Raw genomic sequence first — 16553 nt, forward strand, 5'->3', positions numbered from 1 at the left:
CAGGAAACTCACAGACCAATCGCATGTGCTCCAATCGTCTCATGTGACGCTGCTCAGCCAATCAAATCTGTGCATACCGATGCTTGCGAGTCGAGTCCACGAGATTCACCAGAGACGTTTTGGAAACACACCCAAATTGAGGAGACGAAAGATAAAAGAGATTTCACATGACTTTTAATCAAGAATGTACAGATTTTTACATGTACATTCCTCCCACGGGCAGTTCAAAACCAGAATATCTCATAGATCTCCAATATGCTAGCTGGAGCTCACGTTTCTCACTGAACAACAGAAAGTAGGAAAGTGGTAGCTCTGTAAGAGGAAATGAAAGAGAAGAGGAGGCATTACAGCTGTTCATTTGTGTGTTTATTATAAAATTGGTTAAGACTACACTTCATCACTTCAAGCTACACTTTTATTACATTTTTTCTAAAAATTAGGCACTTTAGTTTACTTAAATTTAGAATTTAGCATAAACGTGTGGCTACGTGCGTAGCCTACGGCGTAGGTACGCACATAGGCTACGCACGTAGCCACACGTTTATGCTTGTGCGTCGGTGTGTCTGTCATTCTGTAATTACACCCCCAAACGCTAGTCGTCAGTAGCGCTACAGCGTCCACTGTGTTGACTGAGCAGGCTAATTTCCGGTTTAGCGCTACGCTAACGTAAATGGGGGTAAAATTGTATATGTGCTACTGGTGTAGCCTTTTCAAATGTTACCGACCGAATGGATCACATTCTGATAGCGAAACAAGTCATTTCGCTCGGGCTGCGATGGTTAAATACACTGTGTTACAGCCGCCATTTTTGCCGCTAGTAAATGTTGCTTCAAAGCGCGGGGTACTTCCGGTCGGCTCGGAGGCACTGCGAGGCTACCCAGCCGACCAATCACAGAGCTTACGGTTCCCGTCGACTCGACGTGTAGTTACATTTTTGAGGAGGTGCACGTCAGGCGACGGCGTGGCCTCTGCATAGCCCCGTAGCCTACACTGTCGATTTGACACAGAAGTATAAATTGCACTTTAGCTTCTATGGTAACGTATAACATATGCATTAGGCACGGTCGGTGAACTGAGTGTTGAGGTTCTTTTGCAAGCCGTGCACATTTACGCCACTCTGCAAACACAAGCACAGTTGCTGTGCATTGTATACAACATGATGGGAAAAATGTAAGCAATGCGTTTGTGCGATTGATTTGATGCTAACTGCTGGCAGCTGCTTTTTAAATTCCCCGGTGGTGGGTCGTGCACACAACAAGTCCTCAAAACGTTGCTCAACTGACCCGTACTGTTGGCACCCCCCTGATACACACAGATGTTGATTCAGCCCTGTTACTACCTCTGCTGCCGGCTTAACGGCAAAACAACAACGCATCCTCATTTCGTGTTTGTATGTTTTATACAGAACGACAAGGTGGAATAATGGTGGAACATCCCTGCCTTGAACAAGCTGTATAAAAGGGGATTTATACATGACAACTACTTAAGTGTACCAGTGAGAAAATACAGCAAGCCAGCATGTACGATACCAAGACCCTGAAATCTGCACAACAAAATGGAATGCAGCCATCATTAACATTATTACCTGTGCTCATGGCATGTCTAAATGTCTCCCATGAAATGGATATATTGCTTTGGGGTGGGGGCAGACAGACAGCTATCTAACAATTGAAACCAAAACTATCTGACCCATAGAGGTAAAATGCTTAATTAATAAACCAAATCTTTAAATTGATACGCGAAACAGATGATAAAAGGGGCCTCTGCAAATATTTGCTGAAAATATATCAGAGAAGGAGGTGACATATGGGGGAAGTTGATAAAGGATGGGTTGAACAACAGTTGGTACCATCCAGTGTTGTTCTCAGCCTTCCAAACTGTAGAAATCAAAATGTCAAAACTACAACATTATGATCATAAATAAGCATCTGTGTCTCTCCCCTGGTTTTTGTTACATTTGGCTTGTTTTCTGCACCATTCATGATCCCTGAAGCACATTTTCCACTTCATGGGACTTACATTCATGTTTCTCTGACACCACTGATGTTTCATAAAACCCTCCCTACGTGTTTTCACGTTGGTTTATAGTTCCTTTTCCGTTCTCTGTAGGTCAAAATAAATTTTTGTCACAGCCCATGTGTGTGGTCTTCTCTCTTTGTCCTCTCTTCTGACATTTTGAGTACTTAACAGTCAATCATGGTGTAGGTGGCACTCTTTTCTTTGTTTTTCAGGCCTGGTGGTAATAGCCTATGTCTTCTTCTTCTGTTTCTGGGAAGAAACCTGGAAACATAAAAACGCATCACTGCCTGTGTGTGCGTGGAGGATTTTTCTCAGGACAAATTTATTTACAGCTCTACAACACAACAACACTAACATTTAGAGAGCGAAAGAGAGAGAGAGAGTGAGTGTGTGTCTCTGTCTTTCATTACACAATTTGGTGCTGTGAAAGCTGTAATTTCAGAGGAATGAAGGGACGACGAGTTCTCTTTCTCTCTGTGACCTTAGTGACCTGCGATAATGACCTTCCTCCTTTTCTAATTTTGTCCCATTTCCTTTCCCTTACTTACAGAAAAGAAGCTGTGAAAGTTGTCATAGGAGCATCCTGAGAAAATATTGATATAAGGGGGTACCATGATGGGCAAGTTTGCTATGTTTTTTTTGTCAAGAAAATGTCAAAGGAAATATTCTTACACCTTTTTACCTTTTCAAACTGAAAAATACAACATACACCTTCTGAATTTAAGTTCTGACGTAGCGAACTAACTGCATTGTTAACTCTTCGTAAAACACACTCGACAGAAACAAAATAAAACTCACCAAAATCATTGTGGTTAGTCTTTTCACTCTTCCAACAATCACCAACTCTTGTTTGGTTGAAATAAACCCTTAACTCATAAAAGAGTGCTCTACCGATTTAGCACTCCTATAACATTGTCTGATTCATGATGGACAGTCAAATAAGGATCAAAATTGATGGAGCAGATCCAGAAATATTGTCTTTTTTTTATACACGCATTCTTTTTCCTTGTCAAAACCTGCCGCCCAGATTACCCACAATGTAAGATGACAACCTGCTGTTAGATAAGACATTTGGGTGTGTTATGCTTCTAGCAAATTAGCCTCGAACCACTAGCCTCAAGCAGAGATGAGGAGCAGGCTACAAAGATCTAGCAAGCTCTCTTCTTTCTAACTCCACATGTCAAGATTTTCTCATTTTCTTGTTGTCAACTTGTAGTCTTCAACCCCTACCAACGCTGACTTAAGTAATTTCACTTGATCACTTTATCGCACTTCACACAGCTGTACGCAGACTTTAATGTGTAAAATTGGTGCAGTTTCCCTTTAAGTGACAAAAACAAGTCTTCTACTTGCTCCTTTCCACCATTGATGCGCTCGTGAGCATGCCCCTTGTGCTCCACTGCTCAGTGTCCAACAGATAAGACGATGGTTGTGATATTTAAAAGGACCCCCAGGGGCCACCAGACCAGTAAATTTCCAAGTTACTGTTATCAGGAGAAAACTTTGTTCTCCAAAATGTCAACGTTTTACAAACTACGATAACCATCCTGGCTTTAATTAAATGACAGAGCATTTTCTGTATTATTATCACTTCAACTTTATGAGCCAGAGGGGATGAATTTCATTTTTATAAATGCTAGAGCATGTACAATTGTTTGAAAGCATGAAAATGCCCCAAAATTAGAGAAATGAGGTTTAAACATTACTGAAAATTATGCTCAAGGCACCAGCGTAGGTAGCAAAGTCTCCTTAAGAAAAGAGACTGTTATGAGACTGATCTCCTCTGATATTCCTCAGATGTTCTTATTAGCTCCCTGCTGTGCATGCATAACACTGTGGATTGTCCCGCTGTGAACCACCCTGAATTATGTATGCTGTGGTGTAATGTGAGTTGTGAAGGAAATTAGTGAGCAACACAAGAGGGAAAACTTCAGACAAGAGTCTATGTGATTAAGGAACCGAAGGGTATGTTTTAATTATGTACGTGAAATAAGTTAAATTGAACCTGGGGCACCGGATGTTTGGAAACCTGATTCTCTGACCCAAGACGTCAGATTCCGAGAGAGGGATATTGCTTTTTCCGTGTGATTTTACTCTACGCTGATGAGGAATCTGTTCACCATTGAAGCTTTTACTGCTCACACTCACATTCCTGTTCAGTTTATTTCAGTTCATCAACAAAACACTGAAAAAGTCAAGACTGATTCAATCAATCATGGATCTGTGAATTAACACCATCTGCTTTCTTCCTTTTTAACACTGACAGAAACTTTTACAGAAAATTCAGTCCTTGGTTAATGGGAGAGGTAAAGAATAATTCAATTAAGTATCTGGGAGCTGATAGTGCTTTAATATTAAGAAGAGGACTGGTGTCTCTGAGGTTGTCACAGCAGAGGGAGTACTATGTAAATGCTCCGTATTTGTATAGCGCCTTTCTAGTGTTTTCGACCACTCAAAGCGTTTTTACACTACATCTGCATTCACCATTCACACACTGAGCCTAACAGTGCTCAAACAGAAACTAACATTCACACACATTCATACACTGGCGGAACAGCCGCCAGGGGCAATTCGGGGTTCAGTATCTTGCACAAGGACATGCAGCCTGGGGGAATCGGGATTGAACCGCCAACCTTCCGATTAACGCCCAACCCGCGCTACCTCCTGAGCCACAGCCGCCCCATCTACTAGTGAAATATCTAGTGAAATGAAATATCTACTAGTGAAATGATTTGTTGTTTGGTCTAGGGGATTTTATTCCCAAGGTGCAGTGTTAGATACACGTAGCCCACTTCATATAAAAAAACAACTATAATTAGGCACACTAGCCAGGACTAATTGCATGCAGATAACATTAAAACAGTGGTTCTCAAACTGAAGGGCGGGCTCCCCTGGGGGGGCATGGAACCACTTCGGGGGGCATGGATGACCAGGGGAATAATATGGAGTGAAATTAAGCTGAATTAATGTGATTTATGGAGGGAAATATAAAACAACACTTAGCTGATTCTATCGTGCTCACCTGAATCATTTGTTTTATTTCAATCCAATTCAATTGGGCTCCTTTTTTATTTGTTGCTCCCCCAGTATCATTAATGACTGATACAAATTCAAATACATTTCTGTGTAGTAGGAGTGTATTTGAAAGGGGGTCACCATGGAAAAACTTTGAGAACCACTGCATTAAAACAAACTCTTTTTGGAAGTTTTTGGAGTGTTACTCTCACAATGGCAACTCTTTTTTTTTAAATGTGAGTATGGGTCTTTTTGTTGTTTTCTCTTTTCTTACATAAAACATTACTTCACCTATAAACTCAATATCCGGTTAATATAAGCACACACTTTCCACATGTTATCCGTTAATAGTGATGTTTTGGAGTGTACAGACATATTTCACACTCCATGTTGTCCATTTAAAATGTAACTGATAGATAGATATTAGTTAGCTGCATGTTCAGACATTTTAGGCTTGTCTTGTTAGACATAAAGTTACCTGGGTGGTACCTCACCTAGAAATCCTCTTTACCGTCACTCTTCATTTGTGCGTTTGAACTAAAAAACCTTACAAATAAAGGCATCTGAGTTTTTAATGACTTGATTTTGACTGTTGATTCAGGAGTCTCTGCCATCCCGGTGCTCATAGAACTCACTGTTGCCTTTGATACTGTCGACCACTCAGTCCTCTTGTCAGGTTTAGAAAACTATGTAGGAAGGTACTGCACAAAATAAGACTTAACAGATCAGAATGATAAAAATAAACTAACTCAGACACAAGCAGACAGATCACAACTAACACCAACAAGGAACACAGACTGAAGCTAAGATAAAACAGAACTCAGAGAGCAGACCTGGGCAAAACAACACAGAAGTTCACAGACCAGAAATAAACACTAAGGCACAAGACCGAGAACTAAGACAAAGAACAAGGAACTAAGATAAGAGACAAGACAGATACTAAGTAACTTAAAGATGCGGATGAATAATAATAAAGGCCACCCAGATACTAAAGCAGAATGAACAAAAACCAGATTAATGAAACTAGCAGAGGACATAAATGACACCTAGCAAACAGAAACAATAACATAGACTACATAACAGATACCTAACTGATAAATTAATAAACTCAGAGAAGTAAACGGAACAGATGACAGGACTAACCTTTTTTATCTTTAAAACACCTAAAGAAGATTTATTTTATCTCTCTACACAAATTAATCTACTCAAAGTCTGTCCATCAACACCTGGCTGGAGTTTGAGAACTACTCTCTTCAGTGTGTGTGTGTGTGTGTGTGTGTGTGTGTGTGTGTGTGTGTGTGTGTGTGTGTGTGTGTGTTTGAAAGCTTATTTAGTAGCTGCTACCGTCTAATTAAAGCAGACAGACAGGCTGCTGCAGCCTGTCTGTCTGTCTGCACAGAGACACACTGCAGGATAAAGAGTCCTAATAAGGAGGAGATCACAGCAGTGGGCACACACACACACACAAAGCGATAATCCCATTCCCAGGCTGTCTCTCCCCCCTGGGGCTTCGGCTGTGTGTGTGTCCTATTAGCTTTCTTATGCCATGAAGTTCACTGGGCCAGTCAACCAGTCAGTTGGTTTGTCGGTCAGTCAGTTAGGTAATTAACCTTTTACCCCCTCACTTAGCATTTTTACCATTTGAACATGGAAGAAACTAGAAGACATTAAGCATCTAACTAGGCTGTGGGACCACGTTTGCAAATTTACAACCACGTTTGTTAGGGTTTCTGTAGATTACCAGCTCAAACTACATGATGGTGTCTTTCAGAAACGTCCTGTATAAGGTCTTTTAAAAAATCCGATATTTGTCATAGTATTTGGCAGCTCCAACTAATCTGAAGCTCAGTCAAATGGTGATTTTAATCACATCCCAAGCAAAGATTATTTGACATTTTAAAAATGTGGTTGAATCGTGGATATTATCAGAATTTATTTTACATTTACAACATTTGGCAGTTTCTCCTATGCAGATGTTTTTCCTGTGATGATTTAAATATTAGTGCAAAAGGTGCCCTTTACATCATAACCAAAACAATGTGTCACTAGTTTCAGTCAGTCAGCTACCGGTGAAGAGGTCAATACTGTCACCCTAATAGAAACCAGTCAGCTGATCAGCATTTTAACAAATTAGGTGAGTCCGTCAGGCAATTTGACAATGAGTCAGCCAGTCCTGAGTTCAAAGGTTAGAGAAGTGGAGTCCACGGTCCTCACAGGGATTTCACACCAAAAGCCGAAGTGCAACATTGTGCAGAGCAAAGCCATTATTTCCAACGCAGAGAGCGACTGGACTTTCTCTCAAAGTAGCATGCATACTCTGAGGTTGTGCAGAAAAGGTTTGACTAAATTTAAATTTGACCTCAAATAAGTTGACATCCACAACGCACGTCCAATGGGAATCTGGATTCGAGGAGAGATGGAAGTTATGGAGTTAGGACTGTTTCACTGCAGAGTCCTGGAGTTACGTCCACTCTCTGATTCTATACTAAGACAGGGACACCAGGTTATAAAATTGCCTTTGTAACCATGTAGTGGTGTTATAGCATCCTATTTTAAATGGTGGGATGCAGAACTGTGCAACATGCACATAATTTTTAGGATACTGGGCTGGCATATGTGGAACCACATCTGGAATATAAGAACAAAATATTTCCCTGCTGTTGAGTTAATGTAATATTAACTTAATAGTTTGTTCAATAATTGTTCTGATGTAAAACCCACTGCATTAAATGAACTTAACCTTAGATTACATGTGGGGTGTTGTAAGGCGAGTGGATGCTCATCATCATCATTAACATGGAGAGCCTTTTTTAAAGCAAGACAAAGACCTGTGATTCATCTAAAACACTTAAGTATCGGAGATAGATGTGTTTCTGAAAAGTTACATGCTTGAGAGTTAAACCCAAAATCCTGTGGGATATTCATTTACCTAATATGGAAAGGTTGTAATGGGCAATTTTAACGACAAACATGTATTTATTGCTCAGCTGATGATAAAAGATCAGTTGAAGCAGTGAATTTAACAAAAGTTAAATTATTTAAATGAATTACATATCTGTTTGTAGTGGGATTTATATGACACAATTCGGAAATCCCAGAATTAACCAGTTAGTCAGAAAAAAAAACAGTGAGTGAGTCAGTCAGCCAGCCAGGAGGTTTGGTATTCAGAGCTGAAACCAGGCCAGTCAGTCAGTTTGCCACAGTTGGCCTGTAGGTGGCACATCAACCCGCTTATTCACTTCCAGATCTCCCTTCTTTGTGTGTTTGGACTGCTGTTCTGCTGTGTTCTGCTGCTGTGATCCGCCCTAAATCGGCTGCTACAGACAGATGAAACAGCAGATTTTCCCAAAAATTTAGCCAAAGCCAAGGGTTTTTTTTCTTTGTAGGATTATGAAGCATTTCCCCCTTCATTTGTGGAAATGTGGTGTGCATTTACACTCAGGAAAAATAGTTTCCATATGACAGACTCCCAGCAAGGTTGTGATTATCCCTAAAAGTGCAGAATGCATGAATAAAAGGCAGGGATGAATAACAATAAACATGCAGGAGCTGTTTATTTACATGTATGAAGATACACAGGGTGAAATGGAGCTTAATTAACTAGCCTTTTGTTATGTGTGGACCACACTTCATGCATAGTTTTGTTTTGTTTTGTTTTACCATTTTTAACATAAATTAGCAGTGGCTATTACTGAAAGATATATATATATATATCAAAAATAATATAGCCATTGTAAATAGGCTATAAAGTATGTATTTTTATATAAATCTGTCAGACTGCCACCAACTGGACCTTCTCATGTGAAAATATCATATTTAAATAGGCGTGTGAGTAGGCTATATTTAAGATATGAATGTAAAATGCATGTATATGGTCGGAGTGACGACTGTGAGCTCCTATTTCAAGATTCCCTGCCGAGAACTCACGTGAACCGAGGCTGACTCGCATCTGATTGGCCGCCGCCTCCGCACGTGTACCGGCGAAGCCTTGTCCGTTATGTAACGTGCAGTGCAACTAGAGGAGCGGTATGGGGGGTAAGAGGAGGAGGAGGAGGAGGGAGGAGGAAGGAGGGCTGCGGTATCAAACTGTGGATGTTTGGAGTTCATTCATCTCAGTGCACAGTCCTTTCACCCACTTAGCCTACTATTATTTATATAGCATATATATATATATATATATATATATATATTTATATATTAAATATCCCTTCATTTTATCCGTTTTAGTTTCATGTGAACGGTCTATGAATGAGATATATTTTTATTTTATTTCAAATTTTGTTTAACTTTTGTATTGTTAAAAGAAAAAAATACAGGGGAATAATGTGCATGATAGGAAAACAAACAACATATTTTGAAAGGTGAGGAGCCTAGATACAATCTGAGCACTGTAAAATGTGTGTGTGGAAGAAATAAAAAACTTAAATTCACAACAAAAATTGATATATATATATATATATATATAATAAATAAAGTGTATGAAAACTTAGTTGTGCATAAGGTGAAAGTGCAATAGAGACAGTTCAGTGGATGACATCTTGGAGATGGCTTGTAGTTTTAGTTGTTGTAGTAGTAGTAGTAGTAGTAGTAGTGGCAGCTCTAAATGTAGGCTAGAAGTAGGAGGAGCTGGGGACAGATGGATGGTGAAATATCCCTGCAAGAGTTGGACTTGGAGGGCAACGTGGCTGTTAAAGCATTCAATGTCTGTCTGTCTCTCTCTCAGTGATAATACTACATACATACAGTTAGAGAGGTTGAAAATACATACATTCCCCACTAATGACTGAGAAAGTTAGTTTATATTATGTGCCATGAATCATACATGAATGTTAACATGGACCACTGTCCCTGTAGGCATCTTTTATTAGATTCATGTTCTGATTGCACCTTTATAAAACAAAAACTAAAAGAGTTTTAAATTGTATTTGGGGTTACTAGCGGCTCGAAATCCCGAGAGCGACAGACAAGTAGACAGACAGACAGGCATGTAGAGAGACACCCGGCTTCTGCCCGCAGTCCACGTGTTGTCTGTCCATTCTGTCCCACTTTACCCGCCACGATTTTCCAGGAATCCCAGCCTGAGCGTATCACTCCGCGGCCAAGACAAATAGACCCCAACTTCAATGCAAAATTAACCGTACTCGCCGCCGTCCCCGTTTTCTCCGCCCGGACTTGATCAAAACGGGAGCCGACTGCGGATATACTGGCGATAAATTGGATTGCCGTTAACGAGTTGTTGACGGTCTTTATGTTTTGGCGCGATTTTGCTCTGGCGGAAGACGCCGTCGTAGCGGACATATAATTCGAGCGAGCCCGAGAGCCACACCTACTCTGTCTGCCGGGAGCGGAGCAGAAGAAGGAGCGGACTGTAGACTAGATATTAACACCATGCTGCCCTGTTCTAACTTTAATTTTACACGCAGAAAATTCCACCCAAGCAGAACATTATAGTTTTTTTAATATCTCAGTGGGGATTTTATTGGATATTTTGGACGTTTTCATCGATTTTTCTTCATTTTGAATTTCCCTTCTGTAAAGATAGTTAAAGGTAAGGGGCAGCTGCATGCGGGACAAACCTAATGTTATCTAACTTAACACATGGGACGTTAGTCACCTCATGGCTGGATGTTAAATTGTGCCTTTGTGCATTTCTTAATCGTAATTTTGCGTTTCATGTCATTTAAAGCGGTAAAGTAAAGGGAAAAAATGCCGGTTTCACGTGGAGACCCGGCGTTGCTCAACCCATGCGGGTTTAAATGACCCTTGCAGCGGGTTAACCATTAGACATTATTTTAAGGACTTTGAGCTTTTGCGGTGTGTCGACTGACTTCTTTCACACGGAAACACTGAGCTAGGACAGATACAAGGCGTGTTGCATGCTAGTTGAGGTTTTTTTTTTTTGTTTGTTTTTTTTGAAGGAAATGAGCCGCTGTGAAATTTGGTTAAATATCTGTGCACTTTTAATATAAGTCTGGTGCAAAAGCATGCAGCCAGCAAGACCTAACGGGAAATAATGACGCTTCAGCGGATCTGCATTCAAAATCCTTTTTACAAATGTTACTATTTTTTCATATTCTTCGGTTGCTGTACGTAGTCGCCGGGAGTTTTGCATGAATTAATGTTTAATAGTTAATAATAATAATAATAATGACGATAGTCGTATAGTGTTGAGTAGGGAAATATCTATCTAGGGAATATCTATCAGTTAATTTTCCTGTCTTGTGACGACGCAGACTGTTGTATATTTAAGTTTTTGGCTCAGGTTTCCCCAGGCTAAGATGGTAAAGAAAGGCAGCCTTTAACTCCCAGAGCCTGTCTGCACCACACACACTGTTGCTTTGTTCTCCAGCACAGCCTGCTATACATACACATACCATAGCCATATTATAGGACACCCCACCCCCTCACCAAGTAGGGCTGCTTCTCAGTCGGTCTACTTTTACACGTTTGTTTAATTAGACAATAGATTTTCTTTTTAAATAACATTTTGCAGTAATGGGTGTATAAAGTATTTTATGATTAATTGACTGTTTACTAAAAACCAAGCATGTCCTAACTGATTAGTGTTACCAGATCCTTGGGGCTTATTTAAATGATAAATGCTTTGTGCTAAGATAAATAACGTTAGGTTTTGTATTCTCTGTATGAAGCTGTGAGATGGTCTTGGATTTCCTGCAGGGAGTCTGAAGTGTTCAGTCATCAGTCATGTGTGTGAAATAGCAGCAGAGGTTTTAAGTGTTGAGTAACAAAAGAGAAATCAAAGGCAAGCCACCCATCCCTTCTCTTGAGGTTTTCTTTTCCATGTCAGCAGGCAGCCGGGCTCCATTTGCTGGGGAGGGGGTTTAAATTAACTTTCTGAGAAGGAAAATTTTAAATTGTGGAAAAATGGTAAAGTTTCTGCCCCACTCTCTCCCAGCTGTTCTATGATGTCATGGGGAGGGGCATCTTTAATCTTTTTGGGTGATTTAGGGCCTCCTGTGGAGCAGCGGGGCGGGGCTACGGTGATGTAAACACAGATAAAAAGTGGCACACTGTCAGTCAGGGTCTCAGTCTACAGAAACTGGTTTAAACTTTCACTACAGCACGTGTTGGTGTTGCTGCTGGGATTTACCCTTTTTAGGCGCTGCTTTAAACACTACTGGCTCAGCTTCTCTGGATCTAAACCTAACACGCTCCACTACCTCTCTGATTTTGTTTTTTTGTCCTGTTTTTTTTTTTTGTTCTCCCAGATTCTACAATCAAACATGTTGCAAAGCTTCGCTCAGTCGCAGGACTGGCTTTATTCTGAGCCGCTGCTGTTTGACGATGAGTTCTGCCAGAGTTTAATGAAGGACCTCCAGTCGCTGCCAACACCGCCGCAGTCCCCCCCTATGAAGGCCGGGGTGGGCGGCACTAAGCCCCTGTCCAAAGAGGACCAACTGAGCTACGTGTCGGACATCCTGTTGGAGGATCATGACATGCAGCTCAACTGGAACTGCGACTTCTTCCACTCTGATGCTGGTGAGAAGGAGGGCGAGCCCAGCCAGCCCTGCTCCCCGCTGGAGGAGAGTGGTGAGGACTGCCTGTGGCAGTGCCTGGTAGCAGACAAGAGCCTGGAGGAGAAGCTGGTCTCCACGATGCTTGGCTCCAGCCCGCTGCTGTCTGACATCAACACCAGCATCTTTGAGGAGATCGCCGGCTCCACACTGGACTGCCAGAACCTGATGGACACTCAGGAGCCCAGCGAGGCCACATCAGATTACGGCTCAACCGGTGGCGAGATGTCCAACTATTCCTCCAGTGACTCTGGTGAGTTCAGACCTAATCCTCATTTCCACTTTAAATTTAGCCAGAATGATTGATGAATGTTGTAGTATTTAATCTTTGATCCCGTTAGGATCACATTTTTAACAAAATGCTGCCCTTTTAGACTAGTATGGATTTTTCTTGATGTTTCTGATAGGCATATCAGACTTCAATCTCATTCCTGCCTTGTTATTATGCAGCTTATCAGTATAAACACTCCTTGCTCAGAATTGCTTCTCTGGCATTTAATTGATAATTCACTGTTAATGTTTAGTCGCACTGAGCCAGATTGTTATTTGCACTCCGCTTATCTAGACGCCCACCTGTAATCTGCAGAACCCATGAAGACAAGGATGTTGTTGCAGCGTGGGCGGGGTTTAATCTGTTGACTGACATGAGTAGATGAGAGGTTTTAGGAGATGGAATTAACTGTAAGGGGGTGTGTGTGTGTGTGTGACTCATGTTCAGCGGTAACATTTGCGGCTCCATCCATTAACTCGTAATGAGTCATTTTACCGACTCGAGCCCTCTGGCTTTGCAGCCCTGGCAATAAACCAGAGAGGAAGAGGCAGGTGGGCATGGGATTGTCTTCCTAAATTTTGGATTTATGTTTTAATATAGTCTTTTGAAATTTAATTGTAGATGGCATGCTTCAGTTTAACTAGAAATACTTTATTGTACATTTCAGGGCACAGAAACTGTAACTAATGTTTAAACATGTAACTGTTGCTGTGATCTTGAACTGCCTTCATTCATTAACAGAGTTACGGCTTACAACTGTAACTCTAAGCTTCTGCACGTTTATGGCTGTTTACAGTAGAAGGAAAGATTTTCACCACTGACTGGTTTCACGTGTGTGTGAGAGCCACATTGGTGTGTTATGTACAGTGTCGACACTTTTTTTTTTTTTTTTTCCTTTTGCTGCCAGTGCGCCGCTGAAATGTCTTTACACTTTCGCAGAGCAGATAAAATTACCACAAGGGTCAGAAAACATGTTGTGCGAGAAAACTCATCCAACCTCCTCTCTCTGTTCTTTTTCTCTTCTCTCTGACAGAGGAGGAAATTGACGTGGTGACTGTGGTGCGCTGTCCCTCCAGCCCCTCCCCTGTGCCCTCATCGGCTGACCTGTCTGTCCGTCAGCAGAAGAAGGAAGAAGAGCAGCGAACTCTCCAGCGTCACCACTTTGAGATCCAGCTGCAACACAACTATGCAGCACCCTGTCCCGCCTCACCGCCTCCTTCATCCTCTTCTTCATCCAACAAGCGCTCAAGAGGGAGTGATAGCTCATCGCGCTACCACCACTCTTCTCGCAGCTCTTCTTCATCTTCATCCTCGTCACGGTATCATCACCACTCGTCCCGGAACTCGACAGAGACTGAGGATGAGGAGGAGCGGCGGCGGACGCACAATGTGATGGAGCGGCAGCGGCGCAATGAGCTGAAGAACTGCTTCATGCGCCTGCGGGACAACGTGCCCGAGCTCTCGCACAATGACAAGGCATCCAAGGTGGTGATCCTGAAGAAGGCTCGAGACTGTATCTATGGTCTGGAAGATGAGGGCCACAGACTGCAATCAAAGAGGGACAAACTTAGAGCCAAACAGGAAGAGCTGAAAGCCAGGCTCGAGCAGCTCCGCAGCTAATGGACCAGGGGCAAACCATGGGCTGCATTTTTAGGTGTTTAGAGACAATGTGAGGAGCAAAGGTGGATTAGGGAAGAGACTTTGTACAAAGGCAGATGGATGGGCAGGATAAAGAATGGCGCGTCATGCTGAAAAGGACGCACAAATTATTTTCATTTCAAGGACTTTATGGTAACAATATCTATGTATAGACTCACACCTGCAACTGTTGCCATGGTCTGAAACAACACACTCATTGCCTCAGAACTGATCATTCTCATGCCTTGACTGCTGACTGTTGTAGTGTATGATGCTTTTTAAAGTTGAAATGAGGAAGGAGGGAGCAGAATTTATTATATTTTGTTTGGCTGAATGCACACTGAAGACAAGAACAATACATTTTTTTTTTTTTTGTTTGTTTATTTCATCAGAATTGTGAGTCTTTACTTTGGGGATGCCAAAGGGCACAGGCAAAATAACACAAGGCACCTGTTGGCTCAAATAACTAGAAGCCACATTTGCTCAGTAGTTAAATGAAACTTGAATATTGTGTTTTCAGGATGTCTTATAGCCATACTAACCAGTGATCCCTCCATCTGACAGGTGATGATGGTGGCTTTGGAGTTATTTGGCCAACTGCACTTCTGTCAGTTCAAGTTGAATTCCAAATCTTGTGCTATTTTAATTTTGTTGATCACGAAAAAGGTTCTTCAGTGTGCTTTCAGCCTTGTTTGGCCTCAGGCGGACCCTTGGGCCCAACATCACTCTATCAGGTTAATGTTGTTAATGACAGTACTGTATAGACCAGGTTTGATACTGTAGACATAACAATGCTCAGTCTCAGTTCAGTTCACCACTAGTTCACTCACTTCTGTGTGTGTGTGTGTGTGTGTGTGTGTGTGTGCTTAATTACTTTGTGTATTTAAGTATTTGTCATTAATAAACTGTTCAAGCTCAGTGGTAGCCATATTAAACAGCATTCAGGTTTTGAGGAGACTGAACTGGAAAGTGAACTGAACTGTGAGCTGTGCTGTCGTAGCAAATCAGCCAAAGTCGGGATGGAAAACCTCTGGATAATGTTTGATTGTTGCATGTTTGAAACAGAGTGACAGACCGATGGTGTCCTGACATGTTAATTTAAAGGTTCTGGTCGGAGGAAGCTGCCACAGCAGCGCTACTGTGACATTTAGTACCGCTGCTTATAGAGCAACCATTTTGATAAGTGTAAATTAAGAAAAATGGTCGACATCTTTATTGTTAGATGACTATTAATCCAGTGAAAATTGCTTAAATGTCACTGATCTATTAGTCAGTGGCCCTCGAGGTTCTGTGTTTGATCCGCTAGCAGGTGTAAAGCGAGAAATTGTAGCTCATTTAAAGTCCTTTTTAAAACTAAAAGGCTGAGCTTCATCACATTATGAGGATGAATATACTGTAATTTACTTACAGAGCGATCACGCTTTCTCAGCAGATGTGACAGGAGATCTTAAGCCTATGATGACAAAAAATATTGCCCAGTGTAAAATAAGATTTGACATGTTGAGGAATGAGGGCCACTGACCAACATTCCCGTTTTTTAAAAGATGGATTGCCTTCAATGTTCTGTGCCCAACACAATAGCTATGGAGGAGAGCAGTGACACCAAGGAATATTTTAAAAAGGTAAACATTTAAGGCTGTACATATTCACAAGGAGCCTGTTATATCTAATTACTATCAGGTGTTTTGTTGAAGTTGTACTCTGGGCTGGATCGGAAGTTGATAACATCAATGGGGTTACTCTAAAGTCTGTAGTCAATTGTTGCCAATGTTAATGTTCTGATTGTAATGAAATGTGCAAATGGTAAACATTAGCTTATTTGTGTTAATTTCTTAAAATGCATTCTGTTATTTTGTGTTTTTAATTAACTATTCTTCCTTCAGTCTCGGTGTACTTGAACAGACCCTGGTTGGAATAATGAGGTGTTTTGGTATTTTAACGGTAAAATCCTGTTCTGCCTTGAGATGCATTCTGTTCCATTACCAGCTCGCCTCGACTCGGTTTGGCCGTGCTCCGTTTTCCATTGCAGATAGTACCCAGAGATAGTACCCCTCAATGTAGCTAGTCGTCATAGC

General features: G+C 41.4%; 1 protein-coding gene across 1 annotated transcript; it reads left to right on the forward strand.

The window, feature by feature from the left end:
* Positions 1–10211: 10211 nt before the first annotated feature.
* mych (myelocytomatosis oncogene homolog) lies at positions 10212–16328 on the forward strand. The gene is made up of 3 exons (XM_046029393.1): positions 10212–10582; positions 12264–12822; positions 13874–16328. The coding sequence occupies exons 2-3, from the start codon at positions 12279–12281 to the stop codon at positions 14458–14460; spliced, it is 1131 nt and encodes a 376-aa protein (XP_045885349.1). The 5' UTR covers positions 10212–10582; positions 12264–12278; the 3' UTR covers positions 14461–16328.
* The last annotated feature ends 225 nt before the right edge of the window (positions 16329–16553 follow it).

Source organism: Micropterus dolomieu, linkage group LG18, assembly GCF_021292245.1.
Source record: "Micropterus dolomieu isolate WLL.071019.BEF.003 ecotype Adirondacks linkage group LG18, ASM2129224v1, whole genome shotgun sequence".
Classification (NCBI taxonomy): Eukaryota; Metazoa; Chordata; class Actinopteri; order Centrarchiformes; family Centrarchidae; genus Micropterus; species Micropterus dolomieu.

What these genes read in the sequence shown, in the direction of transcription:
- mych (XM_046029393.1), top strand. Translation starts at nt 12,279, where the DNA reads ATGTTGCAAAGCTTCGCTCAGTCGCAGGACTGGCTTTATTCTGAGCCG. An exon ending in CTATTCCTCCAGTGACTCTG is followed by an intron (nt 12,823 to 13,873) that starts GTGAGTTCAGAC and finishes TCTCTCTGACAG; the next exon opens with AGGAGGAAATTGACGTGGTG.